The following is a 13,740-nucleotide window of genomic DNA, read 5'->3' on the forward strand; positions in this document are numbered from 1 at the left end:
TGACAGACCCGTAGAAATTCTACATTTCTCTTAAATAATTGTAGCGATAAGATAGATTTAAGGAGCCATCAGTACAATTGGGCAAAAGGTTTTTGCAGAAGTATGTGAATATTTGGAAGTGTTCTCGCAAATTGTGTGCGAACGGCGTCAGAATCATATGGGCATGTTCTTTGCGGGAAAACTAGATTTCAGCAAAAGTCGGGTACGCATTCAACTCGCTGTTGAGAAACCTAGCCTGCAGCAATTTATACAGCTAGCACACTGTTTTTTTTTTCTTTTGTCTCTGTGTGTGTTTATAGATTTTCGTGGTGATGTACGCGATACATTCAACGTCTTTCGCAGTAACCCCGCCCTGTTAGCTTTGTGGTTGCCTGTACGCAGCTCAAGTTCGACTGTAATCAAAAGACGCCTACGTTTAAAGTGCTACCATATAATTTACGCTCACCAATAAGAGAGTGCAAGTCGTCTCTGAGCCGGCAGTCCCCGTCCGACACGAACTGAACAGCGCCGCACCTTCTTTTGCCTGGAAATCACTTTCCTTACTTCGATAATTAAATGAAGCCCATATTTTGCCGCGTTAGGAAATTGTACGGCTTCCATTTATTTGTGCTCTTTTATACGTATCAGGAGGGAACGGAAGGGCATCATACCTAACCAAACATAGCCTAACATAACCTAACTTAACATGCGATTACACAACATCATCTAAGCTCGAATCTTTCTTGGCCCTCACGCAGCATCTTTCTCTGTGGGAGGGCTTCCAGGACATTAGGCTACGTACGCCGCAACCTACGTAAACCTCCTTCCATGATACGTAAGCAAGCGTGCTTTAGTTCGTCCTCAACATGTATTCGCTTGTGCGAACTGGTGTCCCGATTATGATTGTTTAATCGATATGCTACAGGCTATTCAAAACAAAGCCACTCAAATTATTTCAAGTAACAGCTTTAAATCAAGAACAAAACAAATTAACCCGCATCTGTGAGTTGTACCACAAGCCGTCCCTCATGATACTGCGTTATTATCACTATTTCACCAATTTGTTCGCACTATACTAGGTCGTCATCTGTACATCACATGCACAGTTTTAACCTTCCACTTGGTCGCCATGCAGATAGCACAATAACATAAGCTTAGCGCGTATTTATTGAAATGGCGATGTTTTCAATTCATCGGCCCTACCGCAAGCTACCCTGTTGGGGAATGTGGTATAAAGTTTGTAAGCAGGGATAAGGTGCTTCAGAAAGACTGGCCAACGTTTCTATAGGAGGACCTATCTTCGTCAAAGGCGGCCTCGTCATCCTCGGCATGTTAGTTTTGAAGGGTTAGTGCAGTGACGTCACGTGTGAGTGTTGGTTATAAAAGGAGAGACTTCAGAGGTAATGAATCACCTGACGTCTGTGAGCTTCGTTCCCAAGACTAGGGGACAATAGCGGGAGAGTGGGAAGGCGGGGAGAAAAGAAAAGAAAACGAAAAACCGGGCGATACCAGGACGAAAAAATTATATAAAGAAAGAAGGGGGCATATGGGAGGGCGTTGGGGAACCGAGAGGTTAGGGAGCATTCAAGGGTGTCGTCGGCGGCATGTTTTTGTGGCATTAGAAGAGCCGGTCAGGCGGTCAGTGCGCGAGTGACACAAAAGACCCCCCCCCCCTTCCTCCCCGCCCCCCCCCCAAAAAAAAACGAAAAAAAGACATGAGTTGAAAGAGTGACTTGAGCAGCATAGCGGCAATACGTCGAATAATTTTGAAGCAGTTAAGATGGCGACGAGGAGTCTGCGGTGCAATGTATGGGGGGACTGAAAGGCAGCGGCATGGTCTTTCAAGGGGCAGTAGCACCAGTCGCTCAACGTAGGTGTCGTTACGGCGGCATCTAGAAATGGCGATACGCTGGGTTGAGGCGCCGAAAAAGGCATATTGATGCCTAGGACTTCGGAATGCGTTGGAGAGGGTGTTTCAAAAAATATAAAAAAGCGAAAGAGATGGGGGAACCGAAACCGGAATAACGAATAGGAGGGTGACGTGCGCAGAAAATGGCGGGGGCAAGTGTACATAGGAATTTTTTTTACCTATTTTCGGCCCTATTTTTGGACGTATTTTAGACATATTTGGGAAGGGCATTCCAGACTATATCATGCGTGAACATTATGCATTTAAATTTTGTGATATCCTTAATGATTATTTTTAAACTAAAAATTATCTCGTTGTTCAATCGTCTTTTTTTTTCTTTCTCAAATAGTTCTAATGTACCTTTCATATAGTGCAGGGTCAGTTTTTAGTTTTGGCTGACATATCTGATAATTTATCTGCTGTTGTTTTCTCTGGTTGTTTGTCAGAGAAACTTACTCTTTTATTGATGTCGCCGGGTACATCGCGCCGGATGACTTTTATATGTATACGCATGTATTTAAGATAGGCTTGGTTGAAGTTTTATCGTATTTACATTGTAAATTCATTATAATAAACGTACGTGCATTTTTACTAATGGCTTTGCTGTTCTTTATTATTGTTCATATTTACATGTATTGATGACAGTAGAATTACATCATTTACGTTGTCTGCATTGGCTGTTTTCCTTATGATTTCTATGCACAACTTCCATGCTGTTTCAGTTGGGCTGTGTAAGGCAGTAGTAAAGAAATCAATAAGTAACAAAATACAAAAGCTGCGCACTCATGCTGCCGGATTACAAGGAAGATTAAATGATTCTTGGAAAGCAACAAGGAGCACCCAGAAAATGCTATCCCACAATATAGCAGGCGTAGCTACCAGACAACTCTACACTGTGCGACCCAGTATGGTTTGCTCCACTGAGCCAAGCGACAGCAGTTGCTAATTTCCAAAACCAATGCAGAACTTTAGCTATAACCCTTTATTTATTTCACACCTGCAACAAAGTTCACAGCCTCACTATAGTTCTACGGCAGGATTTAACAGTAAAAGAGGCGCTATCGGAGTTTTCGTTTCCTTGCATCTAGCCTAACGCTTAGCAGATGCTTCTACTCCTTCCTTAAAGGGACTGAGGGCTGGCCAGAATGTCTTGTAAGAAGTTGATGGAAAACAAATGACCATAATTGAAAGCGACAGAATCCAGCACACTGTTCACCAATTAGGCAGGAATTATAATTTTAAATTGCCGAAGAAAGTCTCAAAAGCCAGTAAGTGGCGCAGCCTGGCGGCGAAATCATAGTACTCCGGATCGATTATATGAGATTACTCTGCGTGAGTCCGCTGTTACTAAGTGCAACATAATTATTGCTTAAAATTGCAGTGTGTACATTATTAGGTGCTTGCACTTTATCTTATGAGTCTCACGTAGTGAAAAAAGTACAGGTCAACGAACGACACATTCGTACGACAATGCACGGTGGCGCACATGCTGTTGTGCGTGGGCGAGTTTCCGAGTAAGTACTCAGAGTTGCGTGGTCTCCCTGAGAGACAGAAAATACCATCGACTAGCTGTGCCGTAAGTGGGTGTGAACGCTACAATATTAGCACACGCGTGGCCACGGCAACAGGCTGTGATGGTTTGCAGGTGTGAAACCGTCGTTCCACTTTCGCGAACTTGACTTGGCTAAAAAAGATGCTTTTGACTGTTACTGACCAAATCAGTTAGACAGGAAACCGTAAAAACACGTAGATAATACTGTAGAAATAAGTTAATACTTCGAAAATAGCCGCTCGCAGGAACATGTTTCGTTTCGCAGGAACATATTTTGCAGGAGCAAAATAATACTTTCTCACAGCTACAGCCGCGCTTGTCGTCTGCCATCCACCCATGAAGGCGCATAATTGCTATCACACTAACCTGTCACTGTGAAAGACTACATGCTAAGTGCGCAAGTAAAAATTTTGATAAAGAATGTTCCACAACGTTTTCCGCATTACCGCTTCGGGATTAGATACTCCGACCGGTATGCTTTCCATTGCACTGAAAAAATGGGTACCTTGAAAATTGTTTGTCAGTCCCTTTAATTTTGGTGGAATATCATCTGCACCACCTTGGGCAAATGATATCCATCTTTGGACAATGCAATCGCATGAGCAGGTAATAAATTCATCCGAGAAGGGCACGCCAGATTCAGCTTCATGAAAGGTTGTATTCGTGTATCTTCCAAGCGGAGTTGAAATTGCGAGGGAAAGTTGCTTGCACCTGCTGGGAAGTCCAGTCCTTTTAAAACCTCCTCGTTACAGAAATGGTAGCGAGCAGTATACAATACAATTAAAAGAGCGCAAAAAAAGAGATGGACAAGGCCGAACAACAAAGGAGCGCTGGTGTTGTTCAGTATTGTTCATGTCTGTTCTCGCACACTTTTAATTTTACTATTACAATAAACCAACTAGCCCAACAGCAAGCCTTGTTGCTAGAAGTTCTTGAATTTGGTCTTCCGGCACATGCATGGGAAGAATATTCAATACTTTGTTCAATATCCGCTCAAACATGCTTTGCAGATTCAATTAAGCTGCGCTCTCGCACCAGAAGAGTTCATCCCCAAGCCATATTGTGCCTTTGACGCCATCCGCCTGTTCAAGTGCACGGGAAGGCGAAGTGAGTAGAAGAAAGTGCATTCTTTGCTCCCTTTCTCTCGCACTTTGTTACGTTGACTCAGTGATGGTCTTAATCTGATTTGCATGCTTGCCATTTATGCTGAAATGAAGCAAGACATCAAATAATGGTATTTTAACTGTTAATGATGCCCACTTAATCTTCACCCGGTAAAGTGGCATATTCGTAACGGCATTATGCAGCTCAGTACGTGGCTGCGGATCTTATCAGCGATGCATTCAGGTCCTAATCAGATAGCCAGTATCAAATTTTATAATTCTTACATGTTGGAATGACCAATTATTCGATACGGAAGGAAGTCTCATGGTCATAAACATTATGGGACCTCCTGTGCAGTGTAGACGGCAAATTACTTATGATTACTATCTGCAGCAGCAGTACCACAAAAAACTAATTTATGCATTAGTACATATGTGATCAAGCGTCATGTAGAAAACGCGGGCACTGTGATTTTTGTGCCGCATAAGCAGTTCCTCACATTCAAGTTAATCTCGACTGCCCACTACAATCGCTCAGATTCTATTACGTATAAGCACACGTAGTTCACACCTTTTAATGTCGTGAACATGCAAGAGGTATATTCCGCTGCCCATCGATTCAATGTCATTCCATAAAGTGTTTCAGCACCACAGGACTGCCACCTACAAACTTCAGTATAACGAACTGCCATGGCACAGTAAGCCCTGATCATCAGTGACTCGACAGAACCCACTGAGCTTACCATCACCTGGGATAGCCTGCTTCATTAAAACTAACTTTTCAGCTGCATTTTGTAGTTGAGTATTTCTGAGCATTCGTGTTCTGGCCGTGAATTCTTTCTTTGGCGGAAATCATGCTTATGTAAGCACGCATGTAATGTACGGTTTAAATTTATCTCATAAAGGGGGTATTAAGAATTCTATCGTAAAACATAGCAAACTTACGTTCTAGCCTCGTGGATAACTTTGTTCACTTGCTAATGATAAAGCATACAGAAAGACACCGAATGTACGAATGAGAATATAAATGATTCTTAAAGTAACGATTTACATTTTATTGCGACACATATTTTACAGAGGGTCACACAAAAAATAAGGCGCATTCAGGCAGCCGCCGTCGCTATATGGCAGTCGTTGTGCCGTCACGGCGCTGACGGCGCATGTGTTCTTGGCGCGTGGCGGATTATAGAAGGTCTACCGAGATCATACATACATTGCATTTGGCTGCAAGAGCGACGAAGCCAAAAGGAACGCACCGTTGCGTTCCACTCAATCGAACCTGCTGGACCACCGCTATAACGTTCTGGCATGCGCTGCTGGCATGAGCGTTGTTCGCATTAAGACCAAACTACACGTATACACTTGCCGGCGCGCGAAAGCGCGTGATCGCACGCCCAGGCATGCGCAGATGGTGCTGGACAGATCGTGCGCGTCGAAGCGCGGTGCGAACGCGAATATCTTCTTCAGGCAAGTACCGGTGCTCTGGCTGCCTCACAATAAGAACACCAAACGATGTCTACCAAGGCGAAGACGGTTTAATATCTTCTTCAGGCAAATACTGGTGCTCTGGCTGCCTGAGAAAGAGAATACCAAACGATGTCTACCAAGGCGAAAATTGTTCAGCCAAACGGGCGCACGCTGGTGTCCGTCAAACTGCCATTCCGCGCGAGGCGCGAAAAACGCACGCCGACAGGCGTACATGTGCTTGGGCCTTTAGCGTTGAAGCTGAGCAGCTTTGCGCATGCAACACCGTGGTGTCTATCGTCGTCTGAGCGGAACTGACGACAAACAGGGAGCTACAAATGCCGACACTTTTTTCTCCGGTCAAACGCCTCGTGCACGACCGAGATGCGATGACTGCAAGGCTGCTAGCGGCGATAGCCATCGCGCCAGCGATCCGAGGCGCCTCATAACTCCCAGGGCGTTTATTCTACTGTGCAGAAGCAGTTGCGCCGCGTGCTGATCAGCCCGAGCGCGTCGCCCTAGCGTAACGCAAACCCTTGTTGTCGCTTTCACTGCTGCACCCTTCGAATGAAACTGCCGTATTTATTTACGTATTTGTTTGTTTTACAATCAGAACGCCGCATCTAGGACTAAAAAAATATGGGTGATATGAATTGATAAGTAAAAGGAGTTCATTGCACCTTCAATAAATATTGTGCGTAAGACGATAATGAAATGCAATAGCAAGAAAGAAATGAATGCTACATTGCAATGATAAAATGCATCATAATTTTCCGAGGCAAAACAACAACAGCAACAACAACAGAACAACAGCAGCAAAAGCGGTTTATGTAGCACGTTGGGCGAACTATGTGCACCTTCCCATTCCGGTGCTCTGTGCACTTGATGCTATACAGACATCTTCGACCACCACTGCAACTTCGAGGATGGGTGGTGTTCCTGGCAGAACCGGTACCTACCGGATCCCAACGTGGTCTCCTGGCTCATGGGTGGAGAACACCTAAAAACTACACTGCCGAGACCTCCTCAAGACCATACTTTTGGAAATGGCACAGGTCAGTCAGCCGCACCTATCACACCCTTGGAATGCACTCGCTGAGGCGATGCAAGAATGCTTACATAGTGCTCATGAAATAACTGCACATAGACAGGTAGGAGGTATCCCTAGTCTCGTTGGTAATAAAGGTATAATGCAGAAGGTTTAAAGAGCCTCAGTTATTACAATGTAGATATCATCAGAGCAGCCTTGTATTTCTGCCCTGTTTGAAACGCACCGCTTATGCAGAGAATATACGCAGGTTGATTATGATCATGCGAAAAATAGAAAAGAGCATCCAGCGAAAGTTAGGAATATACCTTTCAATTTAGGTCTGTAGAATCAGTATGACCCCTTATTCAGAAATGCATCTTGACTCGAAGCTCATGCTTGACTTGATCAAAGTATGTCTCGTGCGATTGCGCAGAAGGCGCTCATTGTGCTTCTTTTGGTGCGTTCACAACAGGCATCACTTAAATGAAGTCAAGCATGGGCTTCAAGTTTAGATGCATATCTGAACACGGGGGGTTAGTGTGTTCAAACTATAGTCAATAAGAACCTAAGCAATGCATTATTATATGTAAGCTAACTCAAACACAAATTGCATGGGTCACAATACAATTTGTTCACCCGGTGGAACGGGTACAACTGTAGCATGAACGTTGAGTAAAGTATAACGTATCGCACGTGCAATAAATCGTACTTGAGATAACAAAGATGTGTCAGCCAATTAGGTTCACTGATTTGGCTGACGCCAGGAAGTTTCGACTGTATAAAACAAATATGTTTTCATACAATTCGTACTTTGTATCGCTGGTTTCATGATTAAACCTGAAGGTCTAGACAAATTTCATGGGGGATCCTGACATCCTTGCTTCAAATATCTAGCATCTATTTTCCAATTAGCCTATCATGTTCAATAGCAGAGCAAAGTCATTAGCCTGTGAGCGAACTCAAGCTGGCTCGGCTCTCTTTCAGAGTTGAACAGATGCAGTGCGTTTTTGGGGGTGCAGTTTGTTCGTACTTCTTAGGTTGTCAGCGACTACAGAAACGGCATCATCACGAACAGCTGCCGCTTCCTCTTTATTTACACTGCACAACGAAAGTGATTGTTAGCGATCTGAAAAAAAAAAGAAACGTATGCGTTGCGTCAGCCGAGAAAATCATAAGCTCGCAGCGCTTTTTCACTCTATTCTTCTGTTGGCCTCGATGCTGATATGCTTCTTTTGAAACCCATTCCATGCTTGCTGCAAGACACGGGTCCTTTCTGCACATTACATGCGCTGCTGATATCCCCTTCATCATCATAATATCGACTAGGATGCAAACTGCGAGCATTAGTTTTGTTATTACGTGCTGTCATCGCTCGGTATCTTAGCGACATACACCAACTAGCGTCTAGGTTGCAAGAAAGAAGCTAGCGCTTATCAACACGTGGAATCAAGTGATGTTCTTAGCGGTAACAAGATGAAACATTATCTGGAGAGCTAAAATGTAGCAAAACGCAATACTAACGCCCTTACTTCATCCCCTGGCTCTCTTGGCTGCCAAACTGACTTTAAATACTACTCCTACTACTACTACTACTACTACTACTACTACTAATAATAATAATCTTTATTATTATTATTATTATTATTATTATTATTATTATTATTATTATTATTATTATTATTATTATTATTATTATTATTATTATTATTATTATTATTATTATTATTATTATTATTAATTTAAATGATCTTTTCTGTATATTACTAAATGCATTGTACAATTCAGTCAACCAGGGATGAAAGTCTTGAGGCTTGACGGGGCCATGGCTTCCTACGTAACCGGACCATTTGCAACAGGAGCAGCAATGGTACAAAGATATACACAGTTAAAAATCAAATAAGCAAGAACACCTATGTACAATATATACAACATTATATCTTAGCGGATACAATAAAAGCAGAATTGAGAGAGAAAAAACTGGCACTATATGCAGAGTTTATTCACTTATTAGTGATAGAGCAAAAAAATAGTTTATAAAAAAACTGTATAAATGCACTTGCAAAAACTAGTCAAAATTGGCATTTGTGGGGTGTTGGAATAAGGTAAGGACGCATGAAAACAAACATTAGCGTACACTAGTGATAGAAATGCCGACGTGGATTACCGAGTTTAATTACATATGAATTTATACGTAACTACTTCTTCATACTTTATTTTACAGGGTTGTGATTTTGTATTTTGGCGTTTGCGTGTCATAATTAGTGCACAGCTGTCGACTTTCCAGATTTCCGAGTCACGTGTTGAATGAGTGGGTGAATTCTTCTCAGGCCAGCCAAACAAATTAAAGCGCTTGTTTTGCCTTATATACCTATTATATACGGGGCACAAAACACGTGCATATATCGAGAGTCCGCACGAATATGGTTATACTTACTAAAAATTCATTTCGTGTGAGCGAAGAATGGAACCTAACTTATGACACGAGCAGCTCGTTCTTGCCGCAGAATTTAAACAAATCCTTGGGTTTTACGTGCGAAAACAACGATATAATTTTGCTGCACGCAAATGGGGGACTGCGGGTTAGTTTTGATCACCTCTGGTTTTGTAACGCGCTTCTAAAGCACGGTACACGTGCGTTTTTCCATATCGTCCTCATAAAAACGCGGCTGCCATGGCCGCGTTTCAATCCCACGATCTCGTGCTTAGCAGCGCACAGTCTGAAATTTTTTCACACTTATGAGGCTTTGCTTGTCCCATGGGAGAAACCCCTATCATTGAAGCTTTTAAAATTTGTACAGGACGAAAAGGGAGCTCCAACTAGACGGGCGATGAGAAAAGACGTAGTTTAGAATTGTGTAATCTTTCTGACAATCATGGGCGCGCAGAAATATTCGGCAGGAGAATTTGGCAGCGATGACTTTAAAACCTTAGTTAATGCACTTTTTATGTCGCCTGTCAAAGCTCCCATCACTTTTATTTGCAAGAAAATTTGGGCAAACAAGTTACAATCATTGGTTCGCTGCAAAACCGGTATCTTACCCGTTAACCGTGAGGGTATTAGCCATGGGACAACTGAACAGTCTTTGTACACATATAAATTTGTAAAACTGTTTAGGAATGCCACAGCCACTAAGCCATCATGGCGGCTTTTGCAGCAAAAGCAACCTAATATTTTCCGAGGTTGTTGTCGGCCACACAAGTGCAGCAGGGTTTAAGGAAGAAAGAAGCAGTGAATGATGCAGCAACATATTGACCTGACAAGAAAGAGTATAGCAGTGTCGGCGTAGTAGACCAGTGGTACGTGATAACCTCTCCACGATGAAGCTGACAAGTTTGTCACAAATCATGTTTTAAGAAAAATGGCTGGGGCTTAGCTAAGGTTAAGCCCAGGATGCGAAGCATACTAGCCTTTATTTTAGTTGTTGAACCACTGTTTAGCCTGGTGAACTGCTGTTGCTTGGCTATATTTGGTTCGGCTAGACAAAGAAACAACTCATGTGTTACTCTGCTTCGCCTTCAAGAGTGGAACGCGACAGCGTTCCCGTCGACCCGCCAAGGGGTGTAAAACAATGGGCTACGGCGCAGCGGCGCAATGGGCTACAATGGGCTACGCGCCCCGCATTGGACACGGTGAGCGTCGAGCAACGCAGCGTTCGGCGCGGCAACGAAATGTGCGCCTGAGCAAGCGACGCACGCCTGAGCCTTAGAAACAGCTCGTTTCTAAGGCAACACCGCATTCATTGGAGGCGCTTTTGTACCGCTTTGAAGCATCGTACTCGTGGCTCAGGGGTAGCGTCTCCGTCTCACACTCCGGAGACCCTGGTTCGATTCCCACCCAGCCCATCTTGCAAGAGTTGAGCCAAAGCCACCTAGAAAATCAGTCTCTGTAGCACGACGCAACCTTCGCTTCTCATTCCAACGAGCAGCTCAGCCTCCAGGAGGCATCTCACCTCGTGAGTGTCTAGCAGAGGCAAGCGCAGCTGCTTATATACCGCCGCGACGCCGCGAGCGACGGCGCGAGTTGGAGCCCCGTTTCTCCTCTGTCGTGACGTGACGGTGTCACGTGGTATTGAAGGCGACACCGCCGTGCCTGAGGAGCTGGGTTGAGCTCTCGTAATATGCTTCGCATAAAAATTAATGCCTATTATTTTTATATACGGAGCAATTTCGACTGTGGTGCCGTGTGGTGAAAGGAGAGAAGTGCGACGACCTTATTGCGTGGATGGAAAGTGTCAGCTCCAACTCCATCCATAACTGGCGATGAAGATAGAACAACAGTGGCATATACCCAGCGGCCCAAGTTGGCATGAAAGTCGTTCGTTGGAAAGCGGTGCACGCCCACTTTGTCATGCGCAGTTACCTAAGTCGGTCTGAATGCTTTGTTTGCATTGAGCTCAGTTCCCACAGCACAGCAGGGCGATGCAACACACATTAAGATATATCCACAAGCCATTGATCCTAGTCGGCGGGAAAAACGGTTAGAGGCAATGACGCATGAAAGTGCGTGAAGTATCCCAAGAAAGGTAGTTGCATTAAAGGAAAATTCCGGGAGAACCCATCTCACAATGAATTTTCGCGCTAATGCGGTTAGCATTGAAGTAATGTGGTGACACACCGTATTACCATGGCGGAGCAACGTTATATGCATGTCAAATACATGCAGTAGTGTTTCTGTCTGAGGTTTCCTTCTGGGCGCACCGTCCCATCTAGCAGCGCTGCCGCGAAGTCCACGCGTGACGCTCGCATAACTATATATTTAGACAAGATTGTCGGAAAAAGCTGACAGTCACTTTAGCATACGTTAAAAGGGATGAAGGCGAAAGTTTGTGCGCTCACGAGACATTCATCATATTATGTCATATTTCGTTCTTATGCGTTGCTACTTTCTATTACTTGTTTTCTCCCACCAAATGCCATGGGTTTGAGTGCCTCGATTAACTTTATTCAGTTCTGTTTATTCCTTTCAAGGCCCCCATTTCAGACGGTGTTACATAAGGAGTGGGATTATATTTGGCCTAAGAAAAACAAACAGCGAAGATTATTTAACATTAAAGATGATCGGTTACGCGTTCTTGGAAAGCAGATGATGTAGCGATAGCGACGATGTCTTAGGGTAGGCCGTTCCACTCTGCAGCTGCTCTAAAAATTAAGTAATGCTCTAAAACGTTAATTTACTTCGCCTTAATTAACACCAATCGTACAGCGATCGACTGTCGACCTTGATGCTAATTGGTATCCAACTTGAAGATATCGCCGGTTCGCCCATATATCCACCTTGGGTCGCAAGTTATAACGCCTTATTCAACTTCGTCTCAATTAATACCCAATATCGTGCGTTCTACGCCCGCAAAATCTCGAGGTTTCGACTCCCACAAAAAGTCGTGGGTTCCACTCCCAACCTTCCTCAATGTCAACAGGAATCCCACTTCGAGACATCCTCGGTTCGCCCTATCTCCAAGTGGGTTTGACTCCCGCCAAAGGTGGTGGGTACGTGTGCCTTAATTCACTATACAGTAATTACCTTTTCCTTAATTAGTACCACATGTGGGGGTGCCACTCCCACTAAAGGTCATGGGCTCGAGTTCCTTTCTTAACTCTCTCTTAAATAGTTGTGCTTTAATGCAGCTTAACACCAAAGGTAGCAAGTTCGACTGTCAACCTTCACGATGCCAATTGGAATCCAACTTTGGGGAATGGTTGGTTTTCCCATATCTCCAAGTGGGTTCGACTCCCACCAAAGGGCGCGTGTTCGACTCCCACCAAAGGTTGTGCATAGGAGTACCCTAATTAACTCCGTCTGAACTAACTCTGCCGTAATTAACTTTTCCTTTACTAACACCCCCGGTCGTGGTTGCGACTACTTCAAAAGTCGGAGATTCGACTCCCAGCAAAGATAGGGGATGCGAGTGCCTCAATTAACTCTATCTTGAATAACTGTCCCTTCACTTACCTATGCTTAATTAACAGAAAGGTCATGGGTTCGAGTGCCTTAATTAATTCTAGTTTATTAAACTTTGCTTTAATTCACCTTGGCGTAACGAACCCCAAAGTTTGTTGGTTGGACTCCCTACAACTCTGTCTGTCTGTCTGTCTGTCTGTCACAATTTTTTCTCCAACTTGGGTCACTTGGTAGTCCATGCTCCAATGGGTAGAACATTGAGCTGCTGTGCTGAGGGAACCGCCTTCGAAATGCATCACCGCACCAACAACTTGAGTCACCGGGATGTGACACTAGGTATGTGTCACTCTTCAACGATCCTTTTGACGCCGACATGTGCCACTGGGAATACCGGAATGGGCACGTGGCTCTGGCTGTGCACCCCTCTTTAATGAACCACTTTGACGCCGACTTTGGGCATTGAGTGTGTACCATTCAGTATGTGCTGTTCTTCAATGAACGTCTTTGTTACCAATTTGGGTCATTCGGTAACTGCTAGAAGGTATGTACCACTATTCAGTGAACCTCCTTGAGAATACATTTCGTAACCACATATACGTCAGTGGGTATGTGTCGCTATACAATGACGAAAAGATTCCTTCAAATTTATCCGATGCTTGGCGGAAGCATCCGGTCACATCTGTTCCACCTTGGCGGCCATTATGCCGTATATCCTCTTTGTATTGCCGGAGTTGTGTTCGCTCAGCCTACAGCCGTGCTCAGCCAAAAACAGAACAACGCAATCCTTTTTGACGCCCCCTTGGC

The 13,740-nt window shown here is 44.1% G+C and overlaps 1 protein-coding gene across 1 annotated transcript in view; it reads left to right on the top strand.

The window, feature by feature from the left end:
* LOC135909440 (MAM and LDL-receptor class A domain-containing protein 1-like) overlaps positions 1–13,740 on the top strand; it is a 194,926-nt gene that overhangs the window by 23,310 nt on the left and 157,876 nt on the right. Inside the window, exons 8-9 of the mRNA XM_065441395.2 lie at positions 4,451–4,547; positions 6,904–7,062. Coding sequence (XP_065297467.2) covers positions 4,451–4,547; positions 6,904–7,062 — 256 coding nt within the window. The remainder of the gene's footprint in view (positions 1–4,450; positions 4,548–6,903; positions 7,063–13,740) is intronic.

This window comes from Dermacentor albipictus, chromosome 3, assembly GCF_038994185.2.
Source record: "Dermacentor albipictus isolate Rhodes 1998 colony chromosome 3, USDA_Dalb.pri_finalv2, whole genome shotgun sequence".
Taxonomy (NCBI): Eukaryota; Metazoa; Arthropoda; class Arachnida; order Ixodida; family Ixodidae; genus Dermacentor; species Dermacentor albipictus.